The sequence below is a fragment of the Rattus norvegicus genome, chromosome 2 (assembly GCF_021556685.1).
Source record: "Rattus norvegicus strain SHRSP/BbbUtx chromosome 2, alternate assembly SHRSP_T2T, whole genome shotgun sequence".
Taxonomy (NCBI): domain Eukaryota; kingdom Metazoa; phylum Chordata; class Mammalia; order Rodentia; family Muridae; genus Rattus; species Rattus norvegicus.
Window position 1 is genome coordinate 8,211,475 of NC_141535.1, and position 18,251 is coordinate 8,229,725.

Consider the following 18,251-nt stretch of genomic DNA (forward strand, 5'->3'; position numbering starts at 1 on the left):
TTCAAGTCTGAGAATCCTTTTGTAATACAAAGTATTTGTCCTTTTGCTTAAAAATAAGTTTCCTGCGCATTTGATTATGTTGTTGTTAGTTGAAGCACATCTGTACTAGGAGAAAAGACTAATAGACTCAAGACTAAACTCCCCTCTATGAGCTGGCTGTTATGCTGCACTACTAATCCTCTCTGATTCACAGTTTCATATCCTAAAATTGGGTCATCCATACAGAAAGAGACTTGTCCTTTTATATTTATTCCAGTGCTCAAACATTTTCTATTTAAAAAGATTAGGCACCATAGTTCTACACTTCTCTGGATAGCTTTATGGCTTGTTTCATTTCATTGCTTTCCCCAGCGTCCCATGCTGCTGCTGCTGCTGCTGCTGCTGCTGCTGCTGCTGCTGCTGCTGCTGCTGCTGTTGTTGTTGTTGTTGTTGTTGCTATTGTTGTTGCTGTGCTGCTGCTGCTGCCTTGTTTAAAGCACATAAAAATGTATAGTCACAAATCAACTATACATTTTCTTGCTAAACATGTGTCCCCCTCACTAAACTATCAGTATTAATGATGTTATTTTTTGCTCACCACTGGTTTTTCCTCAGTGTTTATTGCCTGGCACACTGAATTGTACAGTCAATATCAGTCAAGAGAATAAATGACCTAGAAAATCACTAAATGGTCAGAATTTAGGCAGTACTCATTTACATAGTTTTTTTAGAAGGATCTAAACTGACTAAGCATTGAGATAACTCTCCAACCATCCATTTCCAAACGGTCTCATATTGACTTAATGTCATTGGCTTCTTGCTGACCATTAAACAATTTAGTCCTTCTCTTGTTGTTTCCTCTGACTGAAGGGTGTGACACTTGTTTTTCTCTCCAATCAGGTCTATACACAAACACCTCCTTAGAGATTGTTCTGGTCTTGTTTTATACAGTAGCCACACATGTCCCTTTAACTTCTGGGATTGTCTATTAATACTCATCATTGAACTGTAACTATCTCTGTATTTAGTGACTATCTTAGCATTTAAATATATGACTTGTGTGGACAAAGAAAGAAACATGCTCATTCTTTCTTGTTTTTTAATTTAATTTTTGATTAAAATTGTCTCAAATAATTGTTTGCAAAAATAAAAGGTAAATTTTGATATATCCTTAATCTAACTTTACAAAATGCTTCAACTACAATATCTGTATTCTTATTTATTTGTATGTTAAGACTAAACTAGTACATAATATAAAAGATTATCTTTAATAGCCTTAAAACATATAAATAATAAATGGAGTCATTTTCGTACCACTTATATACAGAAGACGTATTTGTTGATACTTAACCTAAATCACTTCAGTCCTAGGCTTTATGATATTTTTTCTATGATAATAACAAAATTTTAAGCTGTGATTCCTATATTTTAAAATGTTTATTATATTTCATTTGATTTTGTTACACCTTCTGTAAAACTTCTATTGCTAATACAAATAGAAAGATATAATAAATAATATTAAATAAAAATGTAGTTAACTTGAATGTTTTATGAAACTCTAACATTACAAAGGATCACAAATTTAAAAATATGTATCAGTATATCAGTTGTCAGGGTAGAAGAGATAACCAGTTTTTATGATCTGTGTGTTTCATTTAAACGTTTTCCAAAATTATTTTGAAATGCTTTGTCTCTTTGTCCCCTTAGGTATTTGACTATGATTTTGGACTGCAAGATGACTTTATGGGCTCAGCCTTTCTCGATCTCACACAGTTGGAGTTAAACAGGTAACTCTCAGAAATTGTACTATTGCTGTGCATCATTATAGAGCTGGCTGGTATGAAGTAGAAAGTACCAGTTAGTACAGAGTCCTGCTGATAGGTCCTGGGTATCTTCTATCACACCATCCTATTTTCTCAGCACTATTTTTTGGAAGATGTTTTCTTTTCTTAAGTTTATGCCTTTTCTGTCTTTGTCAAATATTAAGTGACTGAAGTTATATGTGTTCATGTTTGTGTCTTCAATTTTGTTCCATTGGTCTACATATCTGTTTTGGAGCAGAGCCATACTGTTTTTTATTGCTATGGTTCTGCAGTTTATCTTAAGATCTAGAATTATAATCACTCCAGCATTAAACTTTTTTGAAAGGATTATTTGTTATCTATTTTGTGAGTACACTGCAGCTGTCTTCAGACACCAGAAGAGGGCATTAGATCCTATTACAGATGGTTATGAGCAACCATGTGGTTGCTGGGAATTGAACTCAGGACCTCTGGAAGAGCAGTCATTGCTCTTAACCACTAAGCCATCTCTCCTAATTTTTTTAAAGTCAATTTGATATACATATTCCTCGTAGTAATGCCTTAATTCTTATTCTTATCTATTTATATGTCAAGGTTAAACTATTCTATAATATCAAAGGAATTTGTTAAAAGAATCCAATCAAATTGCAACCCCAAATATGTATATACTGCATTGATGTAATATGATAGTAAATTCACATTTATTTAGAAAGAAAAGTTGATGTTGGTCTATGACTCAAGCAGTGAAGTGCTTGTTGTCCCAGCATAAAGGCCCAAATATTGATCTCTAGAATCTATAAAACAAGCTGTGGACAATGATGTAGAACTATATTCCCAGCACTGGAGAACTAGAAACAGGTAGATGGATTCCTGGTGCTCATTGGCCAGGAAAACTAACTGGTGAGACACCTCATTAGTGGTCCAATGAGAAATCATGTCTCAAATAATTATGTTGGAAAGTGATTGAGGAAGATATCTAACATCTGCCCATAGCCCATACAACTTTCACAATTGTATTCCAGTAACCACCACCATCATCCTGCTGACACTTGTGTACACAAACATACCTATATACACATATGTGCATAAATAAATAAAAAAGCAATTTGTTGCTACCAAATTTTAATGATTACTGATAACTAAATTAATGTTGAAAACAATTTGAGGACAGATTGTATATGATTCAATTAGATGTCTGACATTACAAAGTGGTTCACATTTTCACATATCACACCTTAATGTATTAAAATTATGTGATAAATTGCCAGCTATTATGGTGTTCACATTTAAAACTGCCTATGTTTTAATCTCTGGTGTGTGAAAGAGCATTTGGTGGAACACTTCAGACACATATAGACTTCTAATCTGCACCTTCATTCTCAGATTCTTTTGAGGTGAATTTCAAGAATACATATGTGTACACACACACACACACACACACACACACACACACACACACACACACATACACACAACAAGAAACCTGATAGGCAGAAAGGACTGAATATTTCTACTTCATCCATATTTAATCCAAATGTCTCTTCATAGTACCAGAACAAAATTGTAGCAAAAATTGAAATTCTGTGGACACAGGAATCTTGTTGGTTTTGTTCTCTGGTTTTTATAAGAAACCAGCACATTGTGAGTTGTTTAGTATGTGTTTAGTACTCTCTTTTTAAATGCAAAAGACAAGTGAAAGAATGAGAAAACAAGAAAAGATGCTTTGTTGGGAAGCATCCCATGATTCCTTTGTTTGATGCTCCATGGTCTGCAGAAACCGATTTGTGCTGAATTATAATAACCCTGTCTGTTCAATATTAATTAAAACAGGTAAGCAAGATGTTACCTATGCATTCTCAGTTAAAAGTTTATTTTATTTATTTCTTCAGAGCGATTGTGTATAATATTAAAGTCTTCATCCTTTCTTCTTCAGGAGTGCTTATCTAAATCCAAACCTAAATTTAATTTAAATCAAAATCTAAATCCATATTGTTCAATTCTAAGTAATGTTTTTATGTTGCTTCTAATTCAGAAATTGTTTTTGCCATAGATTTGCACAACCCCAAACTAAAATCATTATATTCAATATTAGCTGTTTTTTAAATTATTATATGTTGCCTTAATATATATCTATAAAATATGAGGCAAGTTATCAGCAGCCACTTAGGAAAGACTAAGACTAACAGGTGATTTTCCAAAGAAGGTTTGCTATGAAACTGAAATGAATGAGCCCTTGGAGGCAAGGCCCAAGGTAAAAATCTCAGGATTGATTTCTGCTATTAATGCTTTTCCTGTCATTATTAATATAATCTAACAATCCCTGGGCATTAGCCCACCCTATTGGACATATTTTCTGCAGATCAACAAAGATGTATTGTCTTCTAGTGATGCTATACAGACAAATAGATGATTTCTTAATTCTTAATGATGATTCTAGAAGAATTCCTAAAATTGTTCTAGTAATTATTAAGCCCTTTATAATGACGACTGCAAGTAGAGCTTTCTGTGATATGAAAGTTATAATTGGGACTTTGTAATTCTTCACATGTCACAAGTTAATTGCCCTAGATAGAGACCATGCATAAAGATTTATTATTTAGGAATATATTCCTTTATGCCATAAAACAGTTAACTAAAGGTTTTAAAAGGAATGAATGATTTATTGTAGGTGCAAGGACAGAAGATAGACCATTGACTAGGTTTATCTAAACAAAACTTCAATGTCAACTTAGACATAAGGATTATAGTTTTAGACTCTCAATGAACCTATTGATCTAGTGACAGATAATGAATGTCTACCTAGATAACTAGTCTTAATGGAAACACATGTAAACATCTCTGCTGTAAACTTATTCAATTTATGATTTGAATTTAAGTTTAAACTTGTGGTGAACTTTTAATATTTGGAATTCCATGTGATTATGTGTCCTGGGAAAGTGTAAAACTAGGAACAATGACTGTAAGTAAGTAGAACACAAAATGCAGAAAGAACTAGAAACTAAGGCAGAAGGTCGAGGGCAGAAGAAGAATGGAAAAAGAGTAGAAGCAAATCAGGAGCTTTACAGGTGCTGACAGATGATGAGAGAGAAAAGGATAGAGCAGAATTAAGTAGGTGGGAAGAGAAAAGAGGCTGAGAAGGAGCTGCAGGGAGAGCAGAAGGCAGCAGGCAGGCTTTTATTTTAATGAGACAGGCTTCTTAATTCATTTAGCAATGAAAGGTAAGAAATTTTACTTTATGCAGTAAAAGTTGAAGTTTATTTTTTATCCAGAATGAGTGAGTTTTTTCTGTGCTGGTACTTGTTCAATGAAACCTGCTCATGGAGGCTTTTGCTCTTTCCACAGTGTGTGTGTGTGTGTGTGTGTGTGTGTGTGTGTGTGTGTGTGTGTGTGTGTGTGTGTGTGTGTGTGTGGTGTGTGTGCGCGCGCGCGCACGTGCGCGAGGTGTAAGTATGTATGATATAGGTAACTTGGCACAGCAGGAGTATATGAAGATTCATGAGTGTGTACATGCATGTATGTGTGTTTATGCATATTTGCCGATGTAAACGTTTTTCCTTTTACATAATGTTATGTAACTCTCCTGGTTCAGTTAAGGTTTTACTGCTCCAAGCCTCCCTCTCTCCTGGCCACTGAGGTTTCCAGGCCAGAGAAAAAGAGGCCTTGACAGTTAATCCTCTCCTTAATCCCATGTATCAGACAGGTGTTAATTCCCCAGAGACCTGCAGCTTCTAGCATCAGAGTAATTTAAAGCTAAGACAGAGAATTGAAATAAGCGTTATGTTTTCTAGCCCTTAATAAGCACAAAGAATTAAAGTAAGTAAGACTTAAGTTTATAGTGCTAATGAAGCACAGATTTTTTTTTCCTTTTTCTTTTTTTCCGGAGCTGGGGACCGAACCCAGGGCCTTGCGCTTCCTAGGCAAGCGCTCTACCACTGAGCTAAATCCCCAACCCCCAGATATTTTTAAAGTAACCAAGAGTTACGTTTTCTAGAGCTAATCAAGTACATTTACAAAGTAAATAACTTAGATAAAAAGTTAAGTTTCCTCAGCACTTAATGAAGCATAGAACAATAACAAAGAGTTCAGTTTTCAGCACAGAACAGTACGATGGATTTAAGTAGTAAAATAAAGCAACAAGTAAAAGTAAGAAGCCAGTGGTTGTCGGGCACAGAATAAGCAAGAGAGGGTTAAGTCTCCAGAATGGGTCAGCTTCAGCATAGTTAGAAAGTTATAGGGCCGAAGATCGTCAATATTTTGACCTGCATCTATCCAGCATCTGTGTCTGCTTTAGCTCCTTCCCCTAATGCCGGGCAAAGGGCACCAGGCAGCAAGTTATGTTTTATATACTTTCTCTTCTCACACCTTTCTATTTATTTTAAATAATATCGCTGCTCAGTAAGAAGCTATACCTTCATTCAGTTGCTGGGCTTAGATATATGGAAAACAGCTGGACTTACAGATCATGGAAGAGATCTTTGAATGGGGTTTGTTCTTTCAGCTACTTTCTAGAACCTCATAACGTGAAGAAATTTACCCAGTGAACTCAAGCACCTCCATGGGTCGTGCAGCTTATTGAATGAATTGAATACAATGGTAGTATTTTAATAACAACAAAAACTGTTCTAAGAGATCAAAAGAATAGAAATTTTCTTAATGAATTATTGATTAAGATAACTTTGGAGTTATGTACTCAATGACTATTCCCAATCTAAATATTTTATGTCACAGGCCCACAGATGTCACCTTAACTCTGAAAGATCCCCATTATCCTGACCATGACCTTGGAATCATTTTGCTGTCAGTCATCCTTACGCCTAAGGAAGGTGAACCCAGGGATGTGGTAAGTCTCCCGGATCCCTGGGCACAGTAAAAACTCTTCTTGCTTCGACTTGCTCATGTGCTTAGAGCCCCCTCAGGATACAGAAGTAATAATTAAGAACAGGTGCACATGAAATTCTAGCCTGTTCTTGGTTTCTGTGTGTATCCTCTGTATCATTTATCCATGCTCCTTGTGTCTCTTCATCTCAAATTTCCTGACCCCTGCTCCAGATCAGAACCTCTTGTTGTAAATAAATAGGTTTATACCCCTTTATAATTTTAGTAATCAATTTCAGGCATGTATATTATAGGCAAATATTTGTATTGTTTCAGGGAATACATTGATTAGTAAATTTGAATATTTGAAATTTCACATGGAGCTATCCAAGACTCTACTATTTTGACTGTATCACCAAATAGGTCATACAAGGAAAATATGGTGCAATTATAACAGAGTTTCTGCTCTCTGGTGGTTGTTTACTGGATAAGTGTGGCCTCTTCATGTTCTTAATGCGTTTCCATAGTGATACTTTCCATATATCTGCATAGCTATTTGTACTTGTACACCATGCTACTATGAGAAATGAATGAGGGCTACAGAGGAGGCTGTGACTTCCACATTATTGAAGGAACCCAAACAAGTACCAGGTATGATCCATATCAGTGTGCTTGGCAGTATACTTTCTGCCACAACTTGCCAGAGATGGTTTGTAGGCTCAATATTCATTCATATACCTGGAAAATACTATAGCTTGGACGCCTTTTTGTAGTAGATAAAATTGTTAGAGGTTACCAAAACACTCTTTCTGTAATACTTATATTCCTGTTTTAAAATAATGTATCATTCAAGTTGGTATAGCTTATCTATTAAAAGATATTGTTGACACTTTTATCAAGATTATAGGTAAACAATAGTGAATCCCAAAAACTTCAAAACTGAAGGTTTTTTTCTAAACTCACCAAAAAAAAATTATCACTTTAAGGAGAATCCCTTTCAATCCTTAAAAATTGAACAATGGTTTATATGTTACTTAAAAACCTTATTTACAAGGAAATCTTCCTACATAGTACCTGCTGTGAGAACACCGTGTGTTGAGTGTACAGAGTGTACCCACTGAATGTAGAGTGTGGCAGGGGTGCAGCTGAGTACACATGTGTAATCAGAGGGGCAGCTGAGGAAAAGCTTGTTCAAAGAATACTGTCATTTACAGAGAGAGCTCATCAGTTAGAAGTCACCAGTACCACAAATTAGGAAGTAAATTTTATATTTCTAGTCCATAATAGGTGTACATTTTAAATTTTCATTTTGTACTTTATTTAAATAATTCAGGGGCTAACCAGAAGGCTATGGTAAGGCAGCTGCTGTGCTGGTATTTAGGACACATTAGAAATTGAATGTCCAGTGATTCACTGAGAAAAACAGAAGATGATAACTAATTTAGTGTTATAAAAGACAAATTTATAAGAAAACAGAAAACAGAAAATTTGTTCCTCTCTGTGTGGGTCTAGGATTCTCTAAGGATGTCAAGTCAATGCTGAGGTAAGAAGCAAAATAAGAACTATAAGAAAATGAAACTCAGAAAGAGACACACATAAGGTAGAGGAAGGAGCACACGGAAAGACCCCATGGACAAAGAAACAGAGGAGAGAGGGGTGTGGGGGAAGCACCATGCTACATGCTACAGAGTGGAAGAGAGATGCCTAAACTATGGAGGGCCTGTTGTCCATGGTAAGATTGTAAACTTTATCCAAATAGCATTGAGGAATGAATTATGGCAAGGTCTGCAAAGGGAAAACAGCATGATTGTATTTGCCCATAAAATAAAATGCTCGTACATTGTAGAAAATGCATTAAAGGGATGTGAATGAAGACAGATTAGAAGACTGTTGTAAACTCTATTGAAAGATGATGAGGCTCTAAGTAGGAATCCTCTGAGGTGAAGGAGGAGGATTGGCAGGTTTGCCTGTAAAAGGTTAGAAACAAGTCAAGACAGTTTGGTGAAACACTAATCCTGTGTTGGTTTTCTTTTCTAATTTAATTCAGTGCAGCACTCCATAAATGAAAATAAAGCCTAAAGTCCTCTGTATCCCCAGAACACCGGCCGGTAGTATTACCAAAGACTTAGATGATGTGACTGCTTTTCTGGTTATTTAGGAGACTTGATAATGGATAGTCTGTAAAAAAGGACACTTTTTTTAAAGATCCTAGCATCCCAGCGGCATATGTAGCAGAGGACGGCCTTGTTGGGCATCAAAGGAAGGATAAGCCCTTGGTCCTGCCAAGGTTGGACCCCTCAGTGTAGACGAATGCAAGGGAGGAGGGGAAGGGGGGAAAGGGAGGGAACACCCTTATAAGAAGGGAAAGGGAAGGTGATAGAGGGCTTATGGACAGGAAAGGCAATAAATTTTGAAATGTAAATTAGAAAATATCCAATTTAAAAAAAAAAAGGATCCTAGCTTCAACCTGTGAGTGTAAGGGGTGGAATTGGTTATCAAGAAAACAAAGGAGCTAATGAGTTCCAAAGACTGAGAGGGAAGTGTGAGCATTGACAAGGATACTTCTCACATTACTTATTTTCAACAGTCCTTGAAAAGACAACCCAACAAGCTCAAATTTACATCACAGGCACAAGGTATTTGTAATTAGAAAAAAATAAAGCAACCAAGAGGTGACCATCAGTGACTTCTTACATATGAATAAAAAAGAAATTAAATGAATAATGGAAAAGTTACTCACCAAAATGCTGTTTAATGTGTCTCCTTTTCCTTCCTCTTTGTTTATCTCCAGTCACATTCACTTTTGACACAAAGATTTTCACCTAAAAGCTGTCACACTATTGCCATATCTCAAATACTTTGACTGTGTTTCATGGATGTCCTAGCTGCCAGATGTTCGTCATTCACAACCTTATTTCATGCCTTCAATTTTCAGAGTTGCCATCTGTGCTGGCTTGTTTTGTTGCCCATGTAGGAGATGGTGCATCCTTCCATGCTGTCACTGATTCCCCCTAGTCCCTCTTCTCCTCAGAAAAACAAATGACTCAGGCAAAGCTGAGCAAGGCCTCTAGAGCTGACCAAGTCAGCCATAACTGGGAGCACTACTCGACTGTCATCCTGACCTTGGTCACACCCAAAGAGGTAGAGAGAAGAGTGAGCCTAGTGACTACCCTAGCTAATCCTCATGGTTGTAATCAACAACAAGGTCCTTGGCAGTTAGGATGGACAGAAAGCTAAAATAGAGAAAATGGAAAAGTCTACTGGGATCTGGTATTCCAGCTATTCTAATATCCTATATTATATAGAAATATGAGTATTATCTAAGTATAATTATAAAGGTAAACATATTTGAGATTTGTTTTTTATTTGACATAAAGAATTGTTCTATTGATACCTTTTCAAACTCTTTATATCAAATCAACATCTATTTTTTAAAAAAATTACAATGGAATAAGTAGTCAGCTCCAAAGAGTATGAAGTTCTATCCTTTTCAGCAATACAGATGGAAATGGACAGTAAATTAGATAAGGAGCATAATCCATCAACCAAGTTCATCTCATAGAACTGGAGGGTAGATTGATGATTACACAAAACTGGGACCAACTCATGGGAGAAAGGGATGGGCAAATGTTCAGTGTATAAGTGATAGTTCGAAGCAAGTACCACTGATGTGCTGGTACATAGTAGTTTGACTATATAAACCAATAATATACTAGTTATTTCAGAGGGCTAAGAAAAGAGATTTTAGATATTTCTGGTAGATGTTTGCAGAGATAGATATGCTGATTTGAGCAATGATATATACATATTATATAAACACCTCAGGGTTTATAAATACATGGAATTTTTGCAAGAATTTATAAGAAAAATGCTTTTCAAATCCCCAAAGTTCTGTAAGTCTCATATCTTTAACAGTTCATCAATCTACATCTAATCCTACAATATCTACAAACCAATGAGCAGCATTCCAACAAGCATGATATATTCTCTCACTTGTAACTTCCTGTCATGTAAACTTCTCTACCTTTCAAGCCCAACCTATCAGTGTCAACTGTGTTGCTGAAGGTATGCTTTTATTTCACCTAACCTCCAATCTATATACTTTTCTCAGGAAGAAGGATATATGTATATGGTACATTTATTACAATATATTATATTTAATAATACATGTGTAAGTCTGCAAAATGTTCTTGTGATGACATTTCTCAAAACCTAGTCTAGCATCCTATACATAGTGAATATTCCATGTCTTATAAGGAGGAAGTATTCTCATGTTAATTTCATTCTAAATTTAATATTGAAATCCTTGAAGTTGTTACAAATGCCATTATAGCATGATTACATAATGATCTAACTTCCTTTGGAAGATTCTTAAAGTTAGTGTTTTAATGATTGGCTATATTGTTCTTCTCAGAGGTTTTTTTATTACAATGGATAGACATGGCATGTTATTTTCCTCCTTGGGCAATATATCTAACATTAGCAAAGTATGGTCTGGGACACATTTGACATTTCTCATTTACGAACAGAGATCCAATATATCTTCTACTTCAATTTCCCTATTTTAAATGTAGTTCATACCACTACTGTGAAAATGAAATGCTGAAGTGTCACAAACTGCCCAGGAACAACTCTTATTCAGAAAAAATTCAAACTAAAATATTAGTCACGGAATACTTCATAGTCTTTGTCAATGCAAAGGATGTATATTGAGGGAGTTAGGGTGAGGTTGCTCCTCCATACACAACAACATGAAAGGAAATTTTCTGTTCTCTTTGCATATTAGCTTGGAAATAATTTATCTTAGGCTTTTGGGATAGACTTTAGGTCAACAACCACACATTTCTTATCCCTTTGTTTATAAAACTTTGCTAAATATTTTTACATTAATTAAAACAAAAATTGATGAGATGAATTTCTAAAGCCTTAGCAAGTATGTCCTAACAATCAGTAGGAAATATAATATTAACAGTTTTGTGATAAAACTAGGAATAGAAGAACTGGATTACATGGGACATAGTGTTATAAAGCACTAAGATTTTAGTGAGTTCCATGTGCACCACAAAATAGTGACAATGTACTCCATGAATAATGCAGTCGAGATAATTTTTTCTAGATTGCCACTTCTAGAAATCAGCCAAATCAAAGGATAAGTTGAGTAACCTACTACTAAAACTTTGGTAACACATGACATGTAATTAAAGCAATTTAAGATGTATGGACGGATTACAAGCAAATATATTTCATCATTGCCAATATCAAAATCTACTGCACTGGGTACATGACTATGTCTATTTTTTAACTTCCTGATGTGAACATATATGTTTACTTCTATTTGTGAGTCCCCAGCATTGTGTGTACAAGAAGCCAAAGCCTCCATGGCATCATGTGGCTGTACTGCATGGCACAACTGTTATTTCTGTTTTGACTGCATGTCCTAGCTTGAATCTGAAAAAGTATGTAATGTATACATGTGTGTCCCGTGGTATTTTCGTTTGACAGTGTGTTTGAGTTTTTTCTGGCTCTTTTCCTAGCAGAGTTCAATACACAGCTTTCTTCATTGGAGAATTTGTGACATAAAAGTGAGTTAATTTGTGTTACACACTCTCTTAGATAACTTAGTTCTGCAGATTGCTTGGATAAGGTTGAAAATTGGGAAGTCTCCAGAAACATATGAATTAATACTATGTGGCCTTATACAAGTTAAAAGCAAATTTTATATTTTGGTTTAATTTTGATATGTCTTATACCTTTTATACAATGTTTAAAGACATATCTGTTACAAAGTGTTAAATGTGTATGTTTTACAAGATGTGTATGTTTTATAAGATGTGTAAACTATCTGTTCTGTGCTTTTTTGTATGTATATCAGCAGGATAATCTACTAAAATCATAACAACAAAAGGAAGTTAAAAATGATACTTAAGTCTTTTAAAAGCAATTGCTTCTACAATGCTGTCATTGGCTGTATTCTTATGCCACTTATCCTTATGGTGGCTTCAAGTAAGGTTGAGTTGCTAATAAAGACCCAGAAATGGTGCTATGGTACTGGCCTTCTCAAACCCTAACTCATATGATTCTCAGCTGAAGTTACAATCATGGAACAAAATTTAAGCTGTATATTTCTAGAACGTACTGATCTTTTATCTTTAACATTGCCCAAATAACCTTCTTTAACAGTTTGTAAAGATGACAATGGCAGTAGTTATTCTATTAAGTTCATTTGGCTTCTTTTTTTTTTTAACTTTTCTATGAATTACTGTAATTGAGGTTTCTTTTTTAACCCAAATCTACCATCTTAATGTTTCCATCCCCTTGATAGCCTAGCACTTTTTTCAGAATGGATTTTATATGATCCTTAGATAGTCGATGATGCTGAAAAATGACCACTAGTGAAGGCACTTTAAATTTTTCTCTTTATTTTAATTGATTGGTTTTGACTCAAATATTGTCTCCAAAAATTGCCGTGTTCAAATGCATTGAAACTCTATTTTCTGACAAAGTTGAACCTTTGTTATTGGACTCTTGATTGGAGAGCTCTTATGGGTATACCTAACCACTAAAGAATTTTGTTGCAGATGACCTTTGATGATATGAAGATGGTGATTATGTTATTATTATTAGCGATCATCAGGTGCTGGTAATAATCACACATCTACCTATAATAACAAGTGTCTATTTGGTGTGTATAATGTCTGTCTCTCTAACCCAGTAGTTGAATGTGTTGCTTCAAAATGAATTGTACCTTAACACTTAGAAAATATTAACTTTCTTGTAGTATTGATAACAGTATTTTGCTGTTTCCTGATCTACTTGAAAACCAGGGAGTGGGATTTTTATAACATTTGGAAATCTGTTACTCTTTAATGTTTTGGTCAATGGACTTTATGAAGACAAAAATAAAAGAAATATAGCAAGGTCTTTGGGAATGTTTTGATTCTTCTATTTCCTTTTCTAAAGTTGCTACATAATTCCATTCCCTCCTTCTATTCCCTCCCCATTAGGTGAAAGATAGTGTGGTCTTACGTGAAAATACTTTCTACCCTCTATTTGTATGAGGCATGAATACTTTCTAGAATGGATCCTTCTCATAAGGAGTTCTGATAAAAGTGATGCGGCTCTTGACATTGATGCAGTTCCCTAGCACAGACAGAGCAAGCTCTCTCCTAAGTATTCCCCAGTTTCCTTGTCATCTGTCTTAAAAACTACCATAAGACATGGTAGGACAAAGAGGAGTGTTTACATCTAGGTACTTAAGGGAAATGCTTAATAGTAAATAGAAGAAATTATTTAAATTTGAGGGAGGCTTTATGCTTTACTTTGTGCAAAAGCAAGAGACCAATGATCTTAAGCATTCACAACAACTCTCCAGAGGTTAAGTAAAGCATTTATCCAGACTGACCTCTCACTGTGACTTAAACAGAATATTATAGAGGATGCACTTTAGTAAAAACAGAACAAAACAAAAAAGAGTTAACTAGCCTTTTTTTTCTGTGTTAGAAACATTGTAGACAACAATACAGTTAATAATTAACTAAATGCATAAGTGTTTCTAAAATGTGGCTAAATCTAAAATGTGACCAAGGTGACAGCTTTGGGTGTAGGTTGAAGAAAAAATGTTTTATACCCAATTAAGTAAAGTGTATCCTTAACCCTCACCTCCAAATAGAACAACTCAATTTGTATTTCTAATTCAGAATTTACTAATCCCAATTCCAAGTCATCCATTATATTAAAAATACTGTCTCAATTCTTCATACAAAGAATAATGCAAGTGAACTCTTACCAGAAAGTCTACTTGAATGTTAAAGTTTTCTCTCTCTCTCTCACACACACACACACATGTGCATGCGTGCATGTGTGCGTGTGTACGTGCGTGCCTGTGTGTGTGTGTGTCTATGTGAATAAAGCAGTTATTAAAAGGACCAATTAATGTTACACTTCCCCTCAAAAACAATGGCTGCCCTATTCAGCCTATTCAGAAAGATAATGAAGTGCTTTATTTCATTTACAGACAATGCTAATGAGGAAGAGTTGGAAAAGATCCAGTAAGGTAATTCTTAGCATGTGATCTTCAGCTTTCCTTGTTGAGAAGACTCTTAGCTGCTTTTCCAAATTCCTCTCATCCCCTTCCAAGCTGCACCACAAAGTTTCATCATTGCCAGTTGCTCTTTTTTTCCTCCCCATAATATTTAATCAAATCATGCGACGCTTTCTAAGTCAGTAGGAACCTCACTGGTCCAGAGCACCCAGACCATTCTCCTGCTGCTCCCAATCACTCTCCAGCCTCATTCGCAGCATCCAATCACTACTATGTGCACAACAGGGTCTACAAAATCACTCTGCTCTCGAATGGAAGTGATGAATTGGAGCAGGGACAACTCCAGAGGGGGCATGAAATATCCTGTTTTGTTTTGTTTCATAGAAAATTGAGTATGGGCTTTCTAAATTCACAAGTCCTTGTGTCATGGCACCTTGAGGACAGTTCTCCCTACAGTACCTCATCTCACTTCCAGAACAAGAAACATGGAGGCTCTAGGAATGTCCTAAGCTTTCCATCTTAAGATATGTAAGGCACACATAGTACCTTTTAGTACCTTTGGTGAAGACACCACTCTTGAACATAATTATCAAGATGAAACTGAACTTTTACATAACTGTGCTTTGAAACAAATCAGATTTCCTTGATAAAATGACATTTATTCAAATTTCTACTTAAAAGAACAATATTGCTTTTAATAGTTCTGATTTTTTTAGACCCTGGAACATTGGCAATCTTTCTCCTTCCATTCTGATCAAATCATGCTATTATTTAAGTTGTTATTCAATTTCATCATTTTCCTTTTCTTTGGGAATTAAGAAAATATATATAATAAATATTGATTTATGTTTGCTATGGTGTCTTAATCTGTTTTATAAAGTACTTCTTACATGTCGTTAGCTACTTTCCAGTTCTTACTCTGCTGAAAACCAAGAGATAATTCACCAAAAGGCCATCACTCGAAAAGCACACACCGGACAAAGTTGCTGAATATTTTTGGGAATTCACTGTGGTCTTATTTAGCAAAATAAAACTTCAAATACTTTTAAAGCTTTGTTGTATTGTTTGTCTTTGTAACTGTGATTTTAGAATTAATAGTATATTAAAAGCATGTTGATTTAAAAATATACATAAGACTTTCCTCATCGTGTGTTTCTATGATGATATATTTGTGTAAAAACCTGCTAACTCACAAATAGTTAGCAGAATTACCTCTTTCAAATGAGTTTAACTAGGACTGGATATTATATCGTGTAATAATTAGTATGAATAATCTATTTTATTAAAATATGAGAGAGAGTATAGAGGTATTGGTTTTGACTGTGTACATTGGTAGGCACCTGAGCTCTCAGCACTTCAGAAGATGAAGGAAGAAAATAAAAGGTCAGCTTGGGCTTGAGAGGAAGATCCATTCTAACATATATTCAGATAGATAGATAGATAGATAGATAGATAGATAGATAGATAATTTCTTTAAAATAACATAATTTCTTTAAAATAACCTTAATGATAAAGTACAAATAAATCCACATAACTTTCTTGAATCTATAAAAACTAAATGAATAATAAATATGTTATTTACATTATTTTATTCTTAAAACTTTAGCGCTTTATAATTAATTATTAATTTAAATTTTGCCACTATAGATGCAAAACGCCTGTGTCTCATTCAGCATTCTTTTGAATACTTGACAGGTTATATTTTGTACAATGGTTAATATTAGACTAAGGGATTTTTTAATTTGTTACATTTTTACAGAAATTTAAAATGCAAACTGAGTTAAAATCAGTTCACTCATTTTGTTTTTTTATACGAGAATATAATGAATGCTTGATAATTCATTCAAATTTTTACTATGCCCTAAAACAGTTTTCATATTCACCAGATACAGTGTTGTATTTTAAAAGTACATGAAAAACTTCACATTTCTAATTATTACTTACTTCAGTGATCTTCACACATCCCCAAATTGATACTGTTACTGAATCCTTTCCTCCAGGCAGCTACTTCTAGAACTAAGGGATAAGGGTGCAGGGTAGGTGGGTTTAGGATATGTTGCTGCTTTACTGAAATATATTCTCCTTCTAACTCTTCACCTTAAAATATGTGTCTTGGTAGGGATAATTCTCCTCTTGTTTTTAAAAAGAATATGCTTGAGCTATACTTAAATATCTAGAGTCTCAGTTACCTGGATGAAATCTCCTTTCATCCTCAGACTGGTCTATAGTATAAAGCTTGTCTTTGAGCACCAAGGGTGCAAAAGTATCTGTCAAACCTTCCCAGTAAAGATTTGCACATAGCCAGATGTTGTTATCTGTGGTTTGGAGCTTCTCTGTCTTATCTTGGTTTCTTTCAGAAATAAGCTAAATACAGATGCAGACAGCAGACAGAGTACTAAGCTGATTAGCCTTTTGTCATGCAAACATCTCCCTTGTTTACAAGGTGAAATAGCTCATAGAATTTCCCATCATCTAAATATTTGCTGGTCATTTCAATATCTTCATCGTATGTGATGAGGTTTTAGTTCATGTTTGACTAACACAGGTCTGCTGCTACTAAATTCTTTCATGGAATTTTTATGCTGTTCACATTTTGTGAGAAAGAATTTACTTGAACCATGTTCCTGAGGATATGGGCATCATACATGTTATTCAAGACAAACTTCTCTATCATTGCAAGTACAGCTGTTATCACATTATAACCGGCAGGGAAAATGCACCTACATGAAAATATGCAGAGCAAGATGGAGAAATATGGGCTAGATTCTAATTGTATGCAAATCAGTAAATAATAAATCCCACAATACCTCCTTTTCTAGGTGTAGTAACATCCACCAATACATTCATTATGTCAACCAACTCCATTTTCCATCAGGCCCAGTTAGAATTCTCTCTCACACTTATCTGGAATAGAAGTGGTATTTTAAGAAAAAAAGAAAATCAATGTTTTCCTAAACTTAGACATCTAGGTCAAAGAGCTGCATTTATGTGACAAAATACATTTTGGCAGAGAAATTGTAAAGCTTTGAGTTGCTTCAATACTTTATTCTTTAGAAGACACCTAAAATTATAAAATAATTTATTTAAGGTTAAATTACCGGTCAAGAAAACTCCATGAGGGCTGGAGATTTAGCTCAGTGGTAGAGCGCTTACCTAGGAAGCGCAAGGCCCTGGGTTCGGTCCCAAGCTCCGAAAAAAAGAACCAAAAAAAAAAAAAAAAGAAAACTCCATGAGCTCAGAATATATATATTATAAAGCTTGTCTTTATATATGTGTATATATGTGTGTGTATATATATATATATATATATATGACCAAAAAATGGAAATGAAATAGTGAAATAATTGTCTCTCAGAAGAAGCTTGAAGTTTATTTAGTGCTCCATGTACCTATGTTCTAACCCAGAAGAGTTTATAGTTTATCTGTGGTTAGGATGAATAGTTATAATAATAAGTAAGGGACTGCTAAGCATGTTTGTGAATGAGGTAGAATCATTGTATCAATCCAGGCTCTAATGCATAGTGAGAACTAATCTTTCTAAAAAACATACATCTTATCAATAAATTACTTCAATTATCTAAAAACATATTATGGCAGGGACCTCACCACCAGCT

At 34.8% G+C, this 18,251-nt stretch overlaps 1 protein-coding gene across 20 annotated transcripts in view; it reads left to right on the forward strand.

Moving 5' to 3' along the window:
* Positions 1-18,251, forward strand: part of Mctp1 (multiple C2 and transmembrane domain containing 1) — a 729,346-nt gene that overhangs the window by 419,981 nt on the left and 291,114 nt on the right. For 12 of the 20 annotated variants that reach the window (XM_087621547.1, XM_087621550.1, XM_087621568.1 and 9 more), the window contains 2 exons: positions 1,687-1,766; positions 6,510-6,621. In XM_087621547.1, the coding sequence (XP_087477673.1) occupies positions 1,687-1,766; positions 6,510-6,621 (192 nt within the window). 20 annotated transcript variants of the gene reach the window in all.